Here is an 18,798-nt window from a genome sequence, read left to right on the forward strand (position 1 = left end):
TTAAAAAAGACACGGGAAAATGAAGATATAAAAATATGTTTATAGAATAAAAAACAAAATGTTCAATTGTATTGTGTAAAAGAACACGTGCAGTTATTTTAAGCATAGTAATTACAATCTAAATCACAATTTTTTTTCACATTTTTACTTTATGTGGCAGAATATCACGACCTTGTAAGTACATCAAATCTTGGAAGCCTTTTGTTGTATGGCTTTTTAAAGTATTACCAACATATGGTCCAGTAATGTTGATTATGTATAGAAGTACCACACACTTTATTTTCTTATTGTAAAATTAAATAAGATAATATGAGGAACTTTGTTACTTATGGTACTAAAACTTTTGTAGTATGTATGTCAAACAGATTCGGACCTGAATGTAAAATCCATTGTCATTGTGAAGTTGGAGGGTGTGATAACATGACAGGGGTCTGTTATGAACCAGGCTGTTCAACGGGCTGGACGGGTGCAAGTTGTAACTATAGTAAGTACTAGATATATTTAACTTGAGACAGGGCATTACGTCCGCTTTTGTAATATTATGAACTTGTCATTTTTAATGAAATAATTTTAACTGGGGGTTATAACAGAATACTCTGTCAATTTTTATTTGCTGAAAAGGGTATTATGTATTTAAGAGAAAACAGTATATTTCTTTGTGCACGCATCATTTCATTTATGTATCAAATTCCTTTGAAATAGGTTCATACGTCTAGATCTATAAGACGGTAACCAACCGGCAAAAATTCAAACGACTAAAAGAAGATGTAAGGATAACTTCTCTTACTTTTCTGATAGGATTAACACAGTTGTCTCATATTATGGCACGCAGATATTATTTACAAACACCGAACAAAAGGGAGACATTTACTTTATATAATGTGCATCAGTTGCAGGAGCAGCATATTTTTTTCATATTTTCCTTTACGCAGAGTTTATGCACTACGCCTAAACAGAAAGATCAGCTAGTTGTAGATTCGACAGTTAAAGAACTGATCTTACTTATTTGTCCCTTTTTCCGAACACGCTACTGTAAAGGCGATTCTGATTGTGGTTTTCAAATATAAAAAAAACTAATTTAATAGATTGTGAGAATATACCATACATCTTTTTTTTTTTAGCTGTCAACGCATCCAGACTTTCGCAAATTAGTTCATTCGCTCCTTCTTCTTTTCGTTCCCTATTTATGTTATGAATATATAATTGTGATATTAACATTAGTAAACTACAGTAACTGAGTAAAAAAAATATTTCCTTAGATGAAAATCCTTAAAAAATATCCTCCCCTGCTTTTTCTTAAATTTCCTGGCAAATAAATGTGACGTTTTAAACCAAATAGGGTCAAGTTGCGTGTCTCGTTGTTTTTAGTATGGAATAAAGGATCATCATAACTGAAAAATCAACCAAAACTAATTAAAAAAAAGTATAGAAGGCTAAGTAAGCGTTTACATGCAGTATTAAAGCAGAAATTATCATTTTCAGTAAAAACAACGATGAAAATGTGAAAGACAAAAACAAAAACACATCTTAATGTTCGTTCTTCATAAGTCGATATGGGTCTATTTATCTCAGAGGATTTAATCGCTCGATTCCCTAGAACTCGTTGTGAATAAAACCAAAAAAGTACTCCCTTCAGTACCAAAGACAAGAAACAATTAGATATTACAAAATACAAACGCTGATGATGTTCCTGCATTTGTTCACACAAAAACATACTATTTAGCAAATGAAATGATCATGCACAAGTTTGAACTCATGTCTATCATAAAATATAATAAATAGAAAAAATATTACTCCATATGATTAAAAACCCTTAAGCATAGTAATTACAATCTAAATCACAATTTTTTTCACATTTTTACTTTATGTGGCAATATATCACGACCTTGTAAGTACATCAAATCTTGGAAGCCTTTTCGTTGTATGGCTTTAAGTATTACCAACATATGGTCCAGTAATGTTGATTATGTATAGAAGTACCACACACTTTATTTTCTTATTGTAAAATTAAATAAGATAATATGAGGAACTTTGTTACTTATGGTACTAAAACTTTTGTAGTATGTATGTCAAACAGATTCGGACCTGACTGTAAAATCCATTGTCATTGTGAACTTGGAGGGTGTGATAATATGACAGGGGTCTGTTACGAACCAGGCTGTGCGACGGGCTAAACGGGTGCAAGTTGTAACTATAGTAAGTACTAGATATATTTAACTTGAGACAGGGCATTACGTCCGCTTTTGTAATATATGAACTTGTCATTTTTAATGAAAATAATTTCAACTAGAGGTTATAACAGAATACTCTGTCAATTTTTATTTGCTGAAAAGGGTATTATGCATATAAGAGAAAAAAGTAAATTTATTGGTGCACGCATCCTTTATTTATGTATCAAATTCCTTTGAAATAGGTTCATACGTCTAGACCTATAAGAATGTAACCAAACGGCAAAAATTCAAACGACTTAAGGAAGATTTAAGGATAACTTCTCTTACTTTTCTGATAGGATTCACACAGTTGTCTCATATTATGGCACGCAGATATTATTTACAAACACCGAACAAAAGGGAGACATTTACTTTATGTTATGTGCATCAGTCGCAGGAGCAGCATATTTTTTTTCATATTTTCCTTTACTCAGAGTTTATGCACTACGCCTAAACAGAAAGATCAGCTAGTTGTAGATTCGCTAGTTAAAGAACTGATCTTACTTATTTGTCCCTTTTTCCGTACATGCTACTGTAAAGGCGGTTCTGATTGTGGTGTTCAAATATAACAAAAACTAATTTAATAGATTGTGAGAATATACCATACATCTTTTTTTTTTTTTTTTTTTTTTTGCAGCTGTCAACGCATCCAGACTTTCGCCAATTAGTTCATGCGTTTCCTTCTTTTTTTTCGTTCCCTATTTACATTTTAAATATATAACTGTGATATCAACATTAGTAAACTACAGTAACTGAGTAAAAAAAATATTTCCTTAGATGAAAATCCTTAAAAAATATCCTCCCCTGCTTTTTCTTAAATTTCCTGGCAAATAAATGTGACGTTTTAAACCAAACAGGGTCGAGTTGCGTGTTTCGTTGTTTTTAGTATGGAATAAAGGATTGCATTATAACTGACAACTCACCCAAAACTAATAAAAACAAAAGTATAGAAGGCTAAGTAAGCGTTTACATGCGGTATGAAATCAGAAATTATCATTTTCAGTAAAAACAACGATGAGAATGTGAAAAACAAAAAAAAACTACATCTTAATGTTCGTTCTTCATAAGTCGATATGGGTCTATTTATCTCAGAGGATTTAATCGCTCGATTCCCTAGAACTCATTGTGAATAAAACCAAAAAAGTACTCCCTTCAGTACCAAAGACAAGAAACAATTAGATATTACAAAATACAATTGCTGATGATGTTCCTGCATTTGTTCACACAAAAACATACTATTTAGCAAATGAAATGATCATGCACAAGTTTGAACTCATGTCTATCATAAAATCTTATAAATAGGAAAAATATTAGTCCATATGATTAAAAACCCTTACCAAGTTGGAAAATAATAAAAAGTTATGAAACACAAGAGTCAATATAACAAAGAAGATGTGTTATGATTGCCAATGAGACAACTCTTCACAAGGGACCAAATGACACATTTACACATACAGGAAATTCGTCGTTCGTTCAACATTTAATATCGTGGTTAACCTTTACCAACGAAATCTACAAACATTGGTATCCAATGAAAGCACCGAGAATTGGTATCCAACGAATAATAATGAAACCACAGTAACTCGTTTGCTGGATACAAATAGAAATACATATACCAAAAACACGTGGACGTGACCGTGCATATGTCGAATGAACTAGGTAGACCTAGAGTATGAGACTGTGCTTGACTTTAGTTTTCAAATACACACGCACGGCAATATTCTATAAGATATCATCTGGACATTTCATCCAAGTAAAAAGTACTGGTAGATGATAATCTACATTATTATGTCATTTATTTCTATGTATTTTCTGTCTTGGGTGTTCTTGCTTTTATTTGTACTATATTCCCGTCATGTAATTTTGTCATTTTAGCGGTAACTTTAAAGTTTTCATAAAGCGCGAGGTTTGGCTAGCCACAAAACCAGGTTCTATTGAACGTTGTAATAAACCGTAAGGTTTGGCTAGCAACAAAACCAGGTTCAACCCACCATTTGTACTTAAAAAGTCATTTACCGAGTCAGGTATATGGCAGTTGTTATCTTATAGGTCGTTGATCTGTACATTTGTATGTTGAATTGTCGTTTGTTTTTTGTTGCAATTTAGTGTTCTGTTGCTTCGTTGTTTTCCTCTCATGGTTGAAGTGTTTCCCTCCGTATAGGTGTGTAGCCCGGATTTGTTTTCTCTCAGTCGATTTATGACTTTTGAACAACGGTAGACTACTGTTGCATTTATTTATACAAATAATGACAAATAAATATAACTTTACAAATAAATGCGTATATATATATCATTTTTAACCAACTATATATATTACAGTTGACTACATGATTGCAAATATATAATAATATAAAACACAGTTAAATGACAACTCTAAACGTTAACAATTTGTTAATCAAGGCAAATTAACAAAGAGGTAGGGCAAATTTGCCGGGAATTTTTTTCACAGAACGGCCAATTCAAAAAGTGCCGACAGTTAAAACTTTACTAAAAACAAAAAATAAAAATGCTTTTTGATCAATATCCCGATTTACATATATTATGATATGTGTAATCAATAGTTGATTTAACCCTCAAAGAGGATGAAAGTCCAATATGCGGAAGTTCGGGTGTTTTTTAGGTGGGAAAAACAGGGAATCCCCCCCCCCCCCCCCAGATGGACATTTCAAACCCCAAAAAATTTATGTTTCTTATGACTGTTGTAATTCATACTACTTTTTCCCTTAAAATGAAATTGGTTTAATGTGTCCTTATAACATAAAAAAATACGTTTAAAGAAAAATTGTAACATCGCTAAATTGTACCGATATAGCTCTTTAATAAGAAATATGTGGATAAGCATGGTCGTGGCTCCATCAGTAGAGCACAGAACTTCGTAATAAAGATTAAAAAAAGAGCACAGAACTTCTAATGAATGATGGTTTTGAAGAAAGGGTTCGAATCTCGTTCAGAATATTTGCATGTTTTGTGTTGTTATATTAAATTTTAATGTTTCTATTATATTTTTTCGGATGTTTGCTTAATTCATAGAGTCATTCAGGTTCATTTTGACTTTATAATTAGTATATCATTTTACATGTATTAAAGAAAAAAATGATGTATCGCTTATTGTGTGCATTCCTACATGTATGACTGTCCATACTCTTGACTTAGTTTCTATTCATGTGTTTACATTTATAACATATATTCAAGGAACAACTGCCGTCAAACTGATGTAGGTGCCTGTACTTTACAGGCACAAACTGATGTAGGTGCCTGTAACACGAGAATTGATTATAAAGCAATTAAGCCCAAATATTGCAGGTGTAGTATACACATAACTTAAAATAAGGCCATTGTATACAAGTTTCAAAACAGCACAAACAATTTTTCGAAACCTTTTTTGAACATGGTATTATATGTAACAAATGCAGTCAACATCAATATTGTCGCCAATTCACAAACTGTGTAGATACTAGTACTTAATGTTTTACCACCGTCCATACACCACTGGTGGTAAGCGGATGGTCGTAACTAAAAGTTACGACCATCCGAAGATGGGAGACAACTCTAGGGATAAGTTTTTCTTTTCCGATTTTCGTGCAGTAAAAGGTTCATTTGAGCCAAACCGCTTGTCTCATATACACTTATCGTGAGTGCGTTGATATTGAAACCAAATTTGATATACAAAATCATTCCAATTTTCGTAAAATAGTCATTCAAAAGTTCGAGCATGATGGTCGTAACTTTAAATGTGTGATGGTCGTAAATTCAACTATATTATTTTGGATGATGGTCGTAACTATGAAAGATGACCGTAACTCGAGTATTGAGACAAACTTTTATTAATGTATTTTAAAAGTAAAAGTAATAAACTCAGATGTCATATATGATTTGTTACAAACAATAGTATTTGTTACTATGATAATGGTATGCAGAAATTGAGCTAGAGAATTATTAAACACACACAGTTCTGATATATTCCAAACGTTCATCATTTAGGAGTAACAGTGAAAACTTATCAACTCGCATTAAGCCAAAAAGTATGTTAGGGTTGAGAATTAATATTCTTTTACTGTACGTTAAGGCATAGAATTATTAAATGCACGTGTATTCCCTCATATTTTTTTTTTTATTTTCGAATTTTTTTTTTATCTGCAATCATGTCGGCAGATGAAATTATTAAACGTACAATTCTGAACAATCATCTTAAACTTTTAATCAGCTATTGCAGTTCTTATAAACTATAGGCCTTTAAATATTCGGCTGTTGGTGGTTCATGCGGAAATTAAATCCACAAATACACTTCGGAGTCCCGTGTTGAGTTCAATACCGTAGCAGCTACGAATAGTGCTACGTAGATTTTGACTATTGAACGTGTAGCTATAGACTAGTTGCCACATAGATATTGATAGCAGCTACGTAGCCGCTACGATATTGAACTCAACCCAGGATTTTTGAACGTGCTGTCTTTATTTTTTTATCGATTACATAACGATTATATTTTGCGATATATCATTGATATTAGTTCTAAGTATTGGTACGGAATGAAAACTGAATCCATTGTGTCGCAATGAAAATTGTATTAACAACGAAAGTAGGAATATTGTTGATATATATTTTACACTGCAACACGCGCTGAATTTAAGAGTAAAATAAAATACTAGTTTGTAGCCAGGCTTAAGCTTGTAACCAGGATAATATGTCAGAGACTTAGGTAGAATTAAATGTACTGCGGCAACTATCACATACAAACCCCACGGTATGCAGGTGTGTAAGTTATATGTTTATATTGTATGAATGGCTACACGCTACTCATGGACTTCGTAATGGACATAACTGTCCACCTTATTATCAGCTTGATTTCACCAAATAACAATATGACTTCTAAAAATCCAGGCTAAAAATGAAGTGTATGTTCTTTAACTCAGGTACACGGCCGACACTCGGCTAACCGAGAGATTGGTCGGTTAATCTATATTGAGTATGCGGCTATATCGGCGGTTGGTCTGTTAATCGGGTTGGCTAAAGTCTGTTCATCAGGTGTTATATAAAACCCGATCTGTTAATTGGTCTGTTAAGAGTTATGAATGGCAACACAAGTATAATTTTATTGCTAAATGGGGTGTTATCGGATCAAATGGGTAGGCTCAAGACGAGCGGCTAAAATATACGAAAACAACACATGAGCAATGAAACATTACATATACGGAAACAACACATGAAATTGGAAATTGATAAAAATGGTTTCAAAAAGTGTAATATTAAAGTAATATTAATTTCATCCAAGAATGATCGTATATATCATGTTGATTCTGTTTAATTGCCATGAATGACACATATTTGTCATCTACATTGGTAACCAGTATATAAATCTAAGATAAACGTCGTAATGTAACTAAACATCAGTAAGTAAAATATATTGGGATGACAAAATATGAAAAATAAAGAAAGAATAATGAGTAAGATAAATAAAATGTAGAAAAAAATGACATAATAATTTAAAGAATACAGAAACAAAGAAATAAACAAAACCCCCCAATTTCGCGTTTTTCGACTTGCGTTTTCGCGTTTTCGACTTCGCGATTTCGCATTTTCGCGTTTTCGACTTCGCGTTTTCGATTTCGCGATTTCGCCTTATAGAATATGAACTAAACGTAATAAAATGAATTGAAACTTAAAATAATCAAATTTAGCTGCATTCGCTCCTTTCCGTTTTCTTCTTTAGAATGATTTGTAAACAACATAATATGATTAAGTAATAGAAGAAAAGAACCAATTGGATGATACTGACGAATAGGCCGTTTCAGAATCTAAAGCACTATGGGTAATTTCATTGTTCGTACCCCAAAATGAAAATAACGTCACGTCATTGGCTGAATTTTAATTGTTTGGGACGTTTTAAACCAATCACCACGCTTTGGTGTACACTTTTGAAAATATTACCCAGAATGCATTAGATTCTGAAACGGCGAATTAGGGTTTAACGTCCAGTGACAAATATCATGTTCATATGAGAACGAGAACACGTTATATGTACCCTGTGTTGTATTAGAAAGACACTTTCAGTCGGAATTGAGAACGTTCTACTTCGAATAGACACAAAAATTAAGGCTGATTGAAAACGTCAATAAAAAATTCATGCATATTCCAGAGGCCAATCAATATCACGCTTTATTGAAGTGACACATCTTTTAATGAAATGCAAAGAAAGTCAAAATAAAAAATGCTCTTTCTAAGTAATGTGGCACCGTATTGTCATTTTTGTTTACTCAGGAACATCTCATTCTTAAATTTTTTTCAAGGGGAAAATATAAAGGTAGCAAAATTATTGTCATGGCTAAATAACTCTTATCTGACACAATTCCAATTGTCCAACCCATTAACAGACTTTATTCCCATAATTTTCACTAAAACGTGGTATTATACACGTTATTTTACAATTATGAAATATTTACTAATTTATTTTTTTTGGAACCACAGTACTATTTTTTGTCCTTTAAATGATATCTAAATTAATTTGTTTCGCCTTTTATTAAAATAATTGCATAAACATAAACACTACATACTTGTGCGACGCCTTTTAGTTTTACTGAAAACTGCGCAGACTAAAAAATGTTTTAACAAGTGCAAAATGTTCTATGATAGATATCATTTTGTCAGACACTTTACTTTTTTTAATTTGGTTCTTATAACATGCCAAAAATCTGTATATTTAATAGAGTTTAACATTAAATTAAGCGTTTTACTCTTAACAGACGCATAGCCAACCCAATTAATAGACCAATCGCCCATATAGCCGCATACTCAATATAGATTAACCGACCAATCTCTCGGTTAGCCGAGTGTCGGCCGTGAGGTACGAACCTGCGAATTCGCTGGAATGGTCTAGTCTAGATGACGACCTTCATAACCTATCAATATTAACTTTTAGATTATTTTGACTCCTTACTAATGCTCTTTCGACTTAATGTATCAATCTTAGATTATAGATTTTTAAAAAAATCAGCTAGTAGGTACATCCTCAAAAAGTTTTTACAATGTTTATCTTTTCAAAAGATGCAAAATCTAAAGAAGAAGAAAAAAAAACAGGATACTGTTATTTTTACAATTTATTAAAAATGCCTTTCCTTAAAATCATTTATTTTGTAATTAAAAATGATTTGATACATTTCTTGCTCTTTATTTCTAACTTAGAATTATCATAACCAAGGCTGTGTTTCTTGTTTTAAAATGAATTCTACAGTTTTGAGAAATTTACATTGTTAATGAATTTAATCGCTTACATTCATTCAACTATTTGCCTCTGGTTAGTTTTATACATTACATTTTCAGTATATATGAATGTCATTTCATTTTGTATTGCTTCGTTCGATTCGTTCCAGTTTTCTTCTGTTTCGCACTTTACAGGTACCCCTCCCTTCACCCCTTTTAGTTTTTATCATTGGTGAAAACAACTCCACAAATATATCATATAATATCTTCATATAATAAAAGACACGTTCAAAACTCTTGACTTGCCTTGTTCGGTCCAAAACATTTTAAAATTTTGGAATTTTAAACCAATTTGAAACTTTAATCAAAATTCCCCCAAACTAAATATTTGAAAACGTGAAAATTTGAATTGATGAGTGTTAGGCAGCAACCATTTGATTTTCTGGGGGGGGAGGGGAGGGCTATGGTTTTTATTGGAAAAAAAAGTTTGTTTCCAGTTTTCGGAGAAAACAATAATTTGTTTTTGATTCTGAGAAGAAAAAAAATTGTTTGTTTCACCCTCAGCTGCCACTATATGTAATGCTAAAGTTGAAAGAAAAAAATTGTTTTCGACTTGTCGCGAAAAAAATAAATTGGAATGTTTTAATGCATCAAATTAGGTTTCAATATCATCAAACCACCGAATAGTATGTATGAGACAAGCGGTTTGACTCAAATAAACCTTTTACTACACGAAAATCGGAAAAGAAAAACTTATCCCTAGAGTTGCCTCCCATCTCCGGATGGTCGTAACTTTTAGTTACGACCATCCGCTTACCACCAGTGATACACCGGTACCTAAGTCATCAGATAATAAACCAACACAACAGAACAAATCAATTACACTACAAATCGTGATTGTAGGTATAACGTCAAGAAGCTGTTGCATCTGTATCATAACGAAGAGCCGATTTGTTAAAATGCTAGAAAAGACAATATAACATGTGTTTGTAACACAGGGTGACCTATGACCAACTGATGTAAGATGTACGGGTCTCCGGTTAAAATATATACATGTATTATCTTATCTTATCTTATAGACGATAAATAAATTTGAGATTGGAAATGGTGAATGTGTCGAAACCTTAAAATACCAGGACAAATACAGATATACATATATTCAGAATGAGAAAAACACGATTTGAATTTGTGCGATATTATTTTGCTCGATCCTTGACAAGTTACGTGGTATGGTACCTTGCATAAAAGGTTTTAATAATAAAATAAAATCAATATAAATCAAAGTACTGAAGTACTGAACATCGGATGACCGCAGGTTCTTGTGGATGGTCAAAAGCGCATGTCACAGAAACAGATCACATCTCTATACCTGAAACTTGGGTTAATTTACAGAGATATTTTTTTCTGATAGAAGTTCGTGCTTGGATGATGAATAAATGACAGGAAATTCAACCTCACCGTAATAACTATTATATTGTAGTGCAAGAAATCAGTATACCTTGGACTATTATACTTACTAGTATATAATAATAGTCGTAGAGAATACACTGGTTTGTTGTTATATATATTATTAATATTACGATTGCATGTATATATAATTTTCATCTATTTGTATATGATAATTCTATTCTACTATTATTATAGTGCAGTGCAAGTGCATGGTGGTCACTCTTCTGTAAAAAAAAATCAAAGCCTTAAAGGCTGTAAAAGCAATTGCTGCCATGTTAATATTTTGGGGACTTATTTTTCATCTACATATATAAGAATTAAACCTGACAGGACATGGTTGTCTAGTGAAAAGCAAGAAGGTTTTGACTTTATATCAATAAAAGACTTAAGCAGGAAATCATTTTTAATATGTTTTATATTTCACAAGGAGACAACAAGTTTACCAGGCTAAAGTTGGGGGTAATTATGGATTATCCCCTGGTAGTGTTTGTAACTGGGCAATAATTACTTTTATTTATTTAATTTTAACAATTTTCATAATTAATTTAAATTAACCATTCAGTTAAAACATTTGACCTTTCGAGACGCTAATGTTGAAAAATGGGACAGAAATAAAATAACTTACAAGACATAAACCTGTAAAAAATAAATATATATTTCATCTTACTAAAAATATTTTCATAGTGTTACTTTGACATCATTTCTTAAAACTAAGTCCCACACATAATTGTTTATTTGATATGTGTCATCCTCATGCGATACGAGAAGTTTTCATGTCGCTAAATAGTCTTCTTGTCGCTTAATTTATTCTTCTTGTCCGTTCTTGACGTTTCTTGTCGCTAAAATTCTTCTTGTCGTTATTAGTGAGACCGCTATTTTTAGATTACAGGTGGTCATTTACTCTACACGTATAACCTGTAGTGATTTTTATTTTACGATAAATTTATGAATGAACGATAATTTTATGAATGAACAAGAGTACCTGACCTTTTTCTGAAACACCAACACATGACCAATTAAACATATAAAATCGTATTTATTAAGATATAATTCAGTCAAATTTTCACCACTAAATCAACAACTGAAATGATTCCATATTTTGTTGAAACATCGTACAACCGGAGAACAGAAATCGCAGGTATGAAAATGCACTTTTTTCACTGGTGTTGAAAACCCAAAACTAATTTGACTATAATTTATGAATGACGGAAATTTAAGCGATAACAATACATCGGAGTGACCTCAAGGTCATCCTCTGTAAAAATCAATAGTCTTGGCATTGTTTTTTTAGGAATACATGTTTAAGGTATGCAAACAGATGATGTGACGTATTTTCATGTACTACAATAAGCATCTATCGGGCTATTTTAAAAAACATGATTTACCTATCTTATTCAATGAAATAAAATCCCGGCAAATTGGTCTTACCTCTTAAACTAGTAAAAACTGTTCATTTAAGTAAGTTGACCATACGACTAAAAATACAATATAACATTCATTGAAAGTTAATAGAGGTCGGTCATTTAAAGACGTATCAATAAATTGACGTATACACATCTGCAGATGTACCAATAAACATTATGTGATCCCGAACTTTAATTTTATACTTTCAATAATACAGATGGACAATTGCTGAATTTCTAATGCTATTATTTAAGTGTGTAGCTGACTTAATTGTTGGAAAAGAGCGGCAAAAGATACCAGAGGGACAAAGGAAAAACCAATAATAGTCTTAAGCTCGAGATCACATAACGTTTTGGGGTATATCTGCAGATGCGTATACGTCAACGTTTATGATATTGTTGATACGTTTTTAAATGAACGACTTCTATTAGAGCATTTGCATTAATCAAGTATTTGCTGGCGTATCCGTATCGACGTATCGTTTAACACGTATATCAGGAAAGGATAAATTAAGTCAAGTTGGTCCCGATGAAAATATTTTATAATGCATTTAATTTAATTGAGACCGGAGTAAAATTATTATTGTAAACAAATATATTCGATACGTATATGTCGATCCGTGCACGTATCCTGATACGTGAATAATGCAAATGCTCTTCTTACAGGTAAATAAGAAAAATATACAGTATAAAATACAATTAGCAAAGTAAATGACATTACAATATGACTAATAATGAAATTGTAGAATTTGGTGGCTCTTAACATGAAGAATGGATGTAAATCATTTTCTTAATAAGGAATTGTCATATTGTTTCTATCGATTTACAGTTCGTTAGAAAGAGTTTTCATAAATGAGTTACCATTGCCTCGAAGCACATTTATCGGATTGAAAGTATTTACCATAGTGATTTATCCTTACTGAAAGTTGTTTAAGGGGCACTAGCTGTCAAATTCATATTCACCGATTTTAAAAAAATTCTCATATTTGATTTATAACAATGTAAACATTTATTCAAACTATTAAAAGTCTAAAATAATCAATAAACAGGGCATGGTTGTGAAAATACATAGCTTCGTTTTGTGTGTATCTAAGTCTAGATGCCATCTAATTAACTATCGAGTTGACCTCTAAAGTCAATCTATGACCATAAAAACGATGTAGTGATAAATATAGATATAAATAAATTTAGCACACTCGTGCTGTTGGATTTTTCTAGGTCTATTTAATTTCGTATTATAGATGAAAAATAAATGTTCATCATCGCTTTCACCTGTATAAGATACATTTGTTGTGGATCGAATCAGACAATCAAATGATTTTGCTTTGTTTTACTTTCAATGTTGACATTCTTTTCCTTTAAAAAAACGTTACACATACAATTCACGTGTTATCCATCTCAAGCTAAGGGGTTTATTTGAAGTTCACATGAATACGGAATCAATGAAGTCGAATTATTCACCTGCAAGTGAATAGTTCGTAGTCAATATTTATTGGCTTATTTTGACAAAATTAAACCTTACTAACTGATAAAAGCGAATTATTATTTCACTATTTGCATTTCATTAATGATTTAGCCAAAACAATAGTATATTAGATTTTTCATATATCTCGTAGCAATTGCCCCTTTAATGAAACAGTATTTGATTTAAAAAAGCCGGACTAACATATTGGCTGTGCCATAAAATAAGTTGTAACATCAATTATAAACATTGAATTTGCACTGACCATGCTGACAACTTTATATTTACAAAAATGTTGTGTTATTCTAACGAAAAATGCTTAAAAGTTGACTTTTAACGAAAGAGGAAGGTTGAAATCATCCTCTTGTTTTTTAAAGAATTTGGTCGAAAACTTAAAAAGAAAGTAGGTTAGTTTAAAGTTGTTTCACTTTGAAATTCAACCTGCTATAAGCGGACTAATCATGAACACCATTTTCTTGCATATGTATTTCTGTTCTTAATCTTTGCTTTTTGAGTCTTTTAACGAATTTCCGTCATGTGTTATAGCAATAATACTAGTACTACAGTTACGCTTCCAATTTGCAAACTAAACCGAAAGATCTAAAAGTAGACAATGTTCATTCTAATGCAACAACGTTGTAACGTTCATTTTGATTGGATAACGTCACTTATTTACATGGCATCAATTGACAATTGATGCTATCGGACGAACGCGCAAGCGCAGACGGCATATGACAGATTTTAAATGCATGTTTTAACGTTGTTTTCTGTCAGTTTCATTAGAATGGAGATAACATTATTGTATTTTAAGCTCCGACGGCATCAATTGGGGATTTGATGGTCGCAAATATCCGTTTACTGTCTACGCTTACGCGTCGCCAGTAAACTTAATTTGCGATCATCAAATCCCCAATTGATGCCGTCGGAGCTTAAAATACAATACAGTTATCTCTAATTTGTACATGGACAGATGCCTTAAAACATGTATAATTCAACTATATTCAACATAGTAATTGTCATATTGGCATTTTCATTTGAGGGACATTTATAATCCTATTGAAATGTCTGTCGTCATGATAATGCAACATGGCCGCTATGCAATCGCAAAGTGACCCAAATTTACCCATATGGACAAAATCTTTTAACCATATATTAATCTGGAAAAACCTTGAAATCATGAATACTTATTCTGCTGCCTCCGGCTCAAAGTGTTGATGTGCTCCTTTTTGTGACATTTTTGCTTGTTAAGTTTGTTTGTTTTATTCGTTTAACGTTGTCGATGTGGTTGAATTTGATGCGACTGTCATACAAGTGGGAGGTTTCACTAGCTATAAAACCAGGTTAAATCCACCATTTTATATATTAGAAGATACCTGTACCAAGTCTGGAATATGACAGTTGATATTCGTTTGATGTGATTGAGCGTTTGACTTTTTCATTTGATTAGGGACTTTCCATTTTGAATTTTCCTCGGATCTTACTTTTTTTTATTTAACTTTTTTCTGGTCTAAGTTATTTCGCATTGACAATACAGATAGTCAATCGTAGTATATTTAGTCGAATTAAGATAGCAAACTAGTCAGAACCAGATAAAACAGCTATTCATAAAAGAAGTTTGTCCATTAGCCGGTCGTGAGTAAATATCAAAGAGCCTACATGGAGTATTTGGATTCTCTGAACTATGTAACTAAATGTGTTCTATATAGCTAGATCATTATAATATTATGAAGTCGAAAGTTGGAATATTAACAAAAAGGTAAATATTTATAAATCAATTTCTCCATGAATGTTTTATGTTGTTGATTGACAGATAGCAATATGAAAACTGCGTATATACATATGAAGAACTCTAAAGTGCGATGGTACTCTAAAGTGCGATGGTCACGCTAAAGTGTGATGGTCTACGCTAAAGTACGCTGGTGTCTCACGCTTAAGTGCGATGGTTTTTTTTTTTTTTTTTATTTACGATGGTAAACATCAAGCTAAATTGCGATTGACCAATAGAATAAGGTTCTAGGGATTTTAAAAAGATTAAAGAACGTTCGATATAAGTAAAGTCTTTACTTAAATATGTGACAGGCATTATAATCTACTGGTAGGATTCCGTGATCGTTTCTTTATTTAAAAGTCCTTTGACCAACCACGTAAATTGATTTCCAAAAAGGTAATTTGAGTGTCATAAAATACTTTAGTTATTGTTAATGAATTTTTAACAATTCGGGCGTATTAAATATTGCGGTAATTGGCGTAGCTTGTCGTTCACACACTATATCACTAATGGGAACACCTCTCCTTACAGTCGTCATTGTAAATAATTACAAATACAAATTTCGATTATTGTTGGAATATGTAACATTTATTTGTTGATGCATTAATTAAAATGAGAGAGAAAGATGATGTTCGACGAGCTTAATTTCTCCTTTTCTGTAGAGACTACACATCCATGTTATTTTTGCCCACAATGTACTAGGTAATGTTTTTAGCCGACAATTTATAATTTACGCATGAAAACATGTACCTTTATTTTGCCGACGTTACTTTTCAATAAAAGCGACAACATGTTAACGGTGACCTCAAAGTAAACTGCAACATAAACAGTGATTCAAATGTATCTGTTCGCTTTCAATAAAAGCAGGATACTATTTTGTATCTAAACAGTAAAATGGTTGACTGCTGTGCAGAATACAAGTTCTTCTTCCAGCTACCGAAAAAAATTACATTTGCTTCAGACGACAAAGAACGGTTAGTTTTAAGTCATTGATATTTGGTTTAAAAATTGTTAATCAAATATTTGCAATTTATCTTGCTGCGTTTTCATTTTTAGTTTGTTTAAACGACTGTTAACGTCATAATCAAACTACGTTTCGTATGTCAATACTTTAACGTGATACACCAGCGTACTTTAACGTGATACACCAGCGTACTTTAGCGTAAACCATCGCACTTGAGCGTGACCATCGCACTTTAGCGTCTCCATCGCACATTAGAGTCCTACACATATATATTATGAATCGAATATTTTATAAGATTTGTGATTCGTTAAAACTTGATCACATGAATAGTTGATTTACTCAGTTTGCACGCCAACACTGCTGTTTTTGACTTTTCGTTAAAAAAACGGCATATTGCATAGAGCGTGCAGAATGTTATTAAAATATATTCTAGAAATACTCAATTTTGAAGTTTTAATGTGGGGTTCGTGTTGCTTATTCTTTAGTTTTCTATGTTGTGTCATGTGAACTATTGTTTGTCTGTTTGTCTTTTTCATTTTTAGCCATGGCGTTGTCAGTTTATTTTCGAGTATAAGTTTGACTCTGGTATCTTTCGTCCGTCTTTTAAAGTTGTTGATTGATAATGTAACCTTTGTGTTAGGTCACTACAGTCGTCCTCATTCAATATATTCTATTCGGTCGATACAAAAAAAGGATTTATTGTATACTAACCAAACTGGATTCGTACACTTCCAAATATTCATGAGCTAATTGTCAGGATTATTTGAACAAACACACAATTTCTATATATTATCAAATGGATACAATGCAAGAGCAAGGTAACTGGAAGTACTCAGAAATAATTTTTGGCCGCGATAACTGATATTGACACGAAGATCAACATATATGTACTGTGTGAAATTCACTTTTGGTTTCATTCCTTAATATTTTAAGGCTTAGAAAAATCAGAATCTCAAACAACTACTGTAGAAAGAGATGGAATTATGATGTCTTATGGATTATTTGGAGGAGTTTTAACAACAATAATAGTAATATCTGCTGGTGTGTATATCGGAGGGTGCTTCTATCACAGGTACATGTAGTATAAAATACATCAAAATTGCATTCAACTGATTCATTCGTTAAATAATCAAGAATTTTCTAAATATACTGCCGAAATTTACCAAAAGTAACTTACTTTGAATAAATCAAATTTAAACGTTAATAACTGTCATTTCATAGATTTAGATATTTCGGTTTTACACGGGAAATTCCACACTAAAATTAACGACAAAAGGGGCGATTTTCGTTCCCTATTTTTACGTTTCCCTTTTAGCACCATCTTATGGTGTTTATATTTCACAACGCGATTGCTATTCTTTTGTCTGTTGTGAATTTTTATTTTAACGACCATTTTCTTTGTATTACTGGTAAATTTTAAAGCTAGGTATTTCGTTACAACAAATAACTTAAAATCTTTAATAAATTATTCCAAAGATATAGAAATTTGGTTTTGAAGTTTGTTGAACTTGTAGAAAACTTATTTCAAACGGGATAGCACAACCTGATTTTTTCGGAGATGTTGTTTACCGTGCCTGGACATTTAGAACTTAAACTTATCCCAAAAGGTTACCAATTCAACAGTGTAATTAGATCATTAATATTGTTTTTATTGGTATTAATTTTGATATTGTTATCAATTAATTAAAAACAAACTAAATATTACTGTTATATACATATATACATTCATAGATCCAAAATCTGTCGATGCCTGTATCTTGGCAGTGCACAATGCCATGCTTTTCTCTGACTGTTTAAGGCGTCTTTACACTAACTTCATTGGATGCTTAGCGTTTACCAATTGAAAATGTAGTCTTAGAAGCATGATTTTTTTATTACTTGTTAGTAGCTTTGGATTAGCTGCGAGTACTCTCAGATATGCACTTTTCTTTTTGTCGTTGCACATTGGGATATACAAGTACCCGGCAACGTCACCTATGTTTTTGTTAGATGCAATTCTATTTGTATCCATCTGATAAGTTTTCAATCGTTTGGTTTTTTTTTTTAAGTTTTTCTTATGTTGTACTGTTACACCACTGTCCCAAGATAGGGGATTGTTGGCATCTTGCTAACATGTTTAACCCCGCCACATTCTATATGTATGTACCTGCCCCATGTCAGGATCCTGTAATTCAGTGGTTGCCGTTCGATAATGTGTTACATATTTGTTTTTGATCTATTTTGCACATAGATAAGGCTGTTACATTAATTTTGTAGTTTTCTCGTTTTAATTGTTTTACATTGTCATTTCGTGGCCTTTTAAAGCTGACTATGCGGTATGGGCTTTGTTTATTGTTAAAGGCCGTACG

The 18,798-nt window shown here is 32.1% G+C and overlaps 2 protein-coding genes across 2 annotated transcripts in view; both read left to right on the forward strand.

The window, feature by feature from the left end:
- LOC143052105 (uncharacterized) overlaps positions 1–17,520 on the forward strand; it is a 37,660-nt gene extending 20,140 nt beyond the window's left edge. The window contains exons 6-8 of the mRNA XM_076225070.1: positions 350–484; positions 2,062–2,196; positions 17,384–17,520. Of these exons, the coding sequence (XP_076081185.1) occupies positions 350–484; positions 2,062–2,174 (248 nt within the window). The 3' untranslated portion in view covers positions 2,175–2,196; positions 17,384–17,520. The remainder of the gene's footprint in view (positions 1–349; positions 485–2,061; positions 2,197–17,383) is intronic.
- LOC143065269 (uncharacterized) overlaps positions 1–18,798 on the forward strand; it is a 104,814-nt gene that overhangs the window by 77,615 nt on the left and 8,401 nt on the right. The window lies entirely within an intron of this gene.

The sequence above is a fragment of the Mytilus galloprovincialis genome, chromosome 1 (genome assembly GCF_965363235.1).
Source record: "Mytilus galloprovincialis chromosome 1, xbMytGall1.hap1.1, whole genome shotgun sequence".
Classification (NCBI taxonomy): domain Eukaryota; kingdom Metazoa; phylum Mollusca; class Bivalvia; order Mytilida; family Mytilidae; genus Mytilus; species Mytilus galloprovincialis.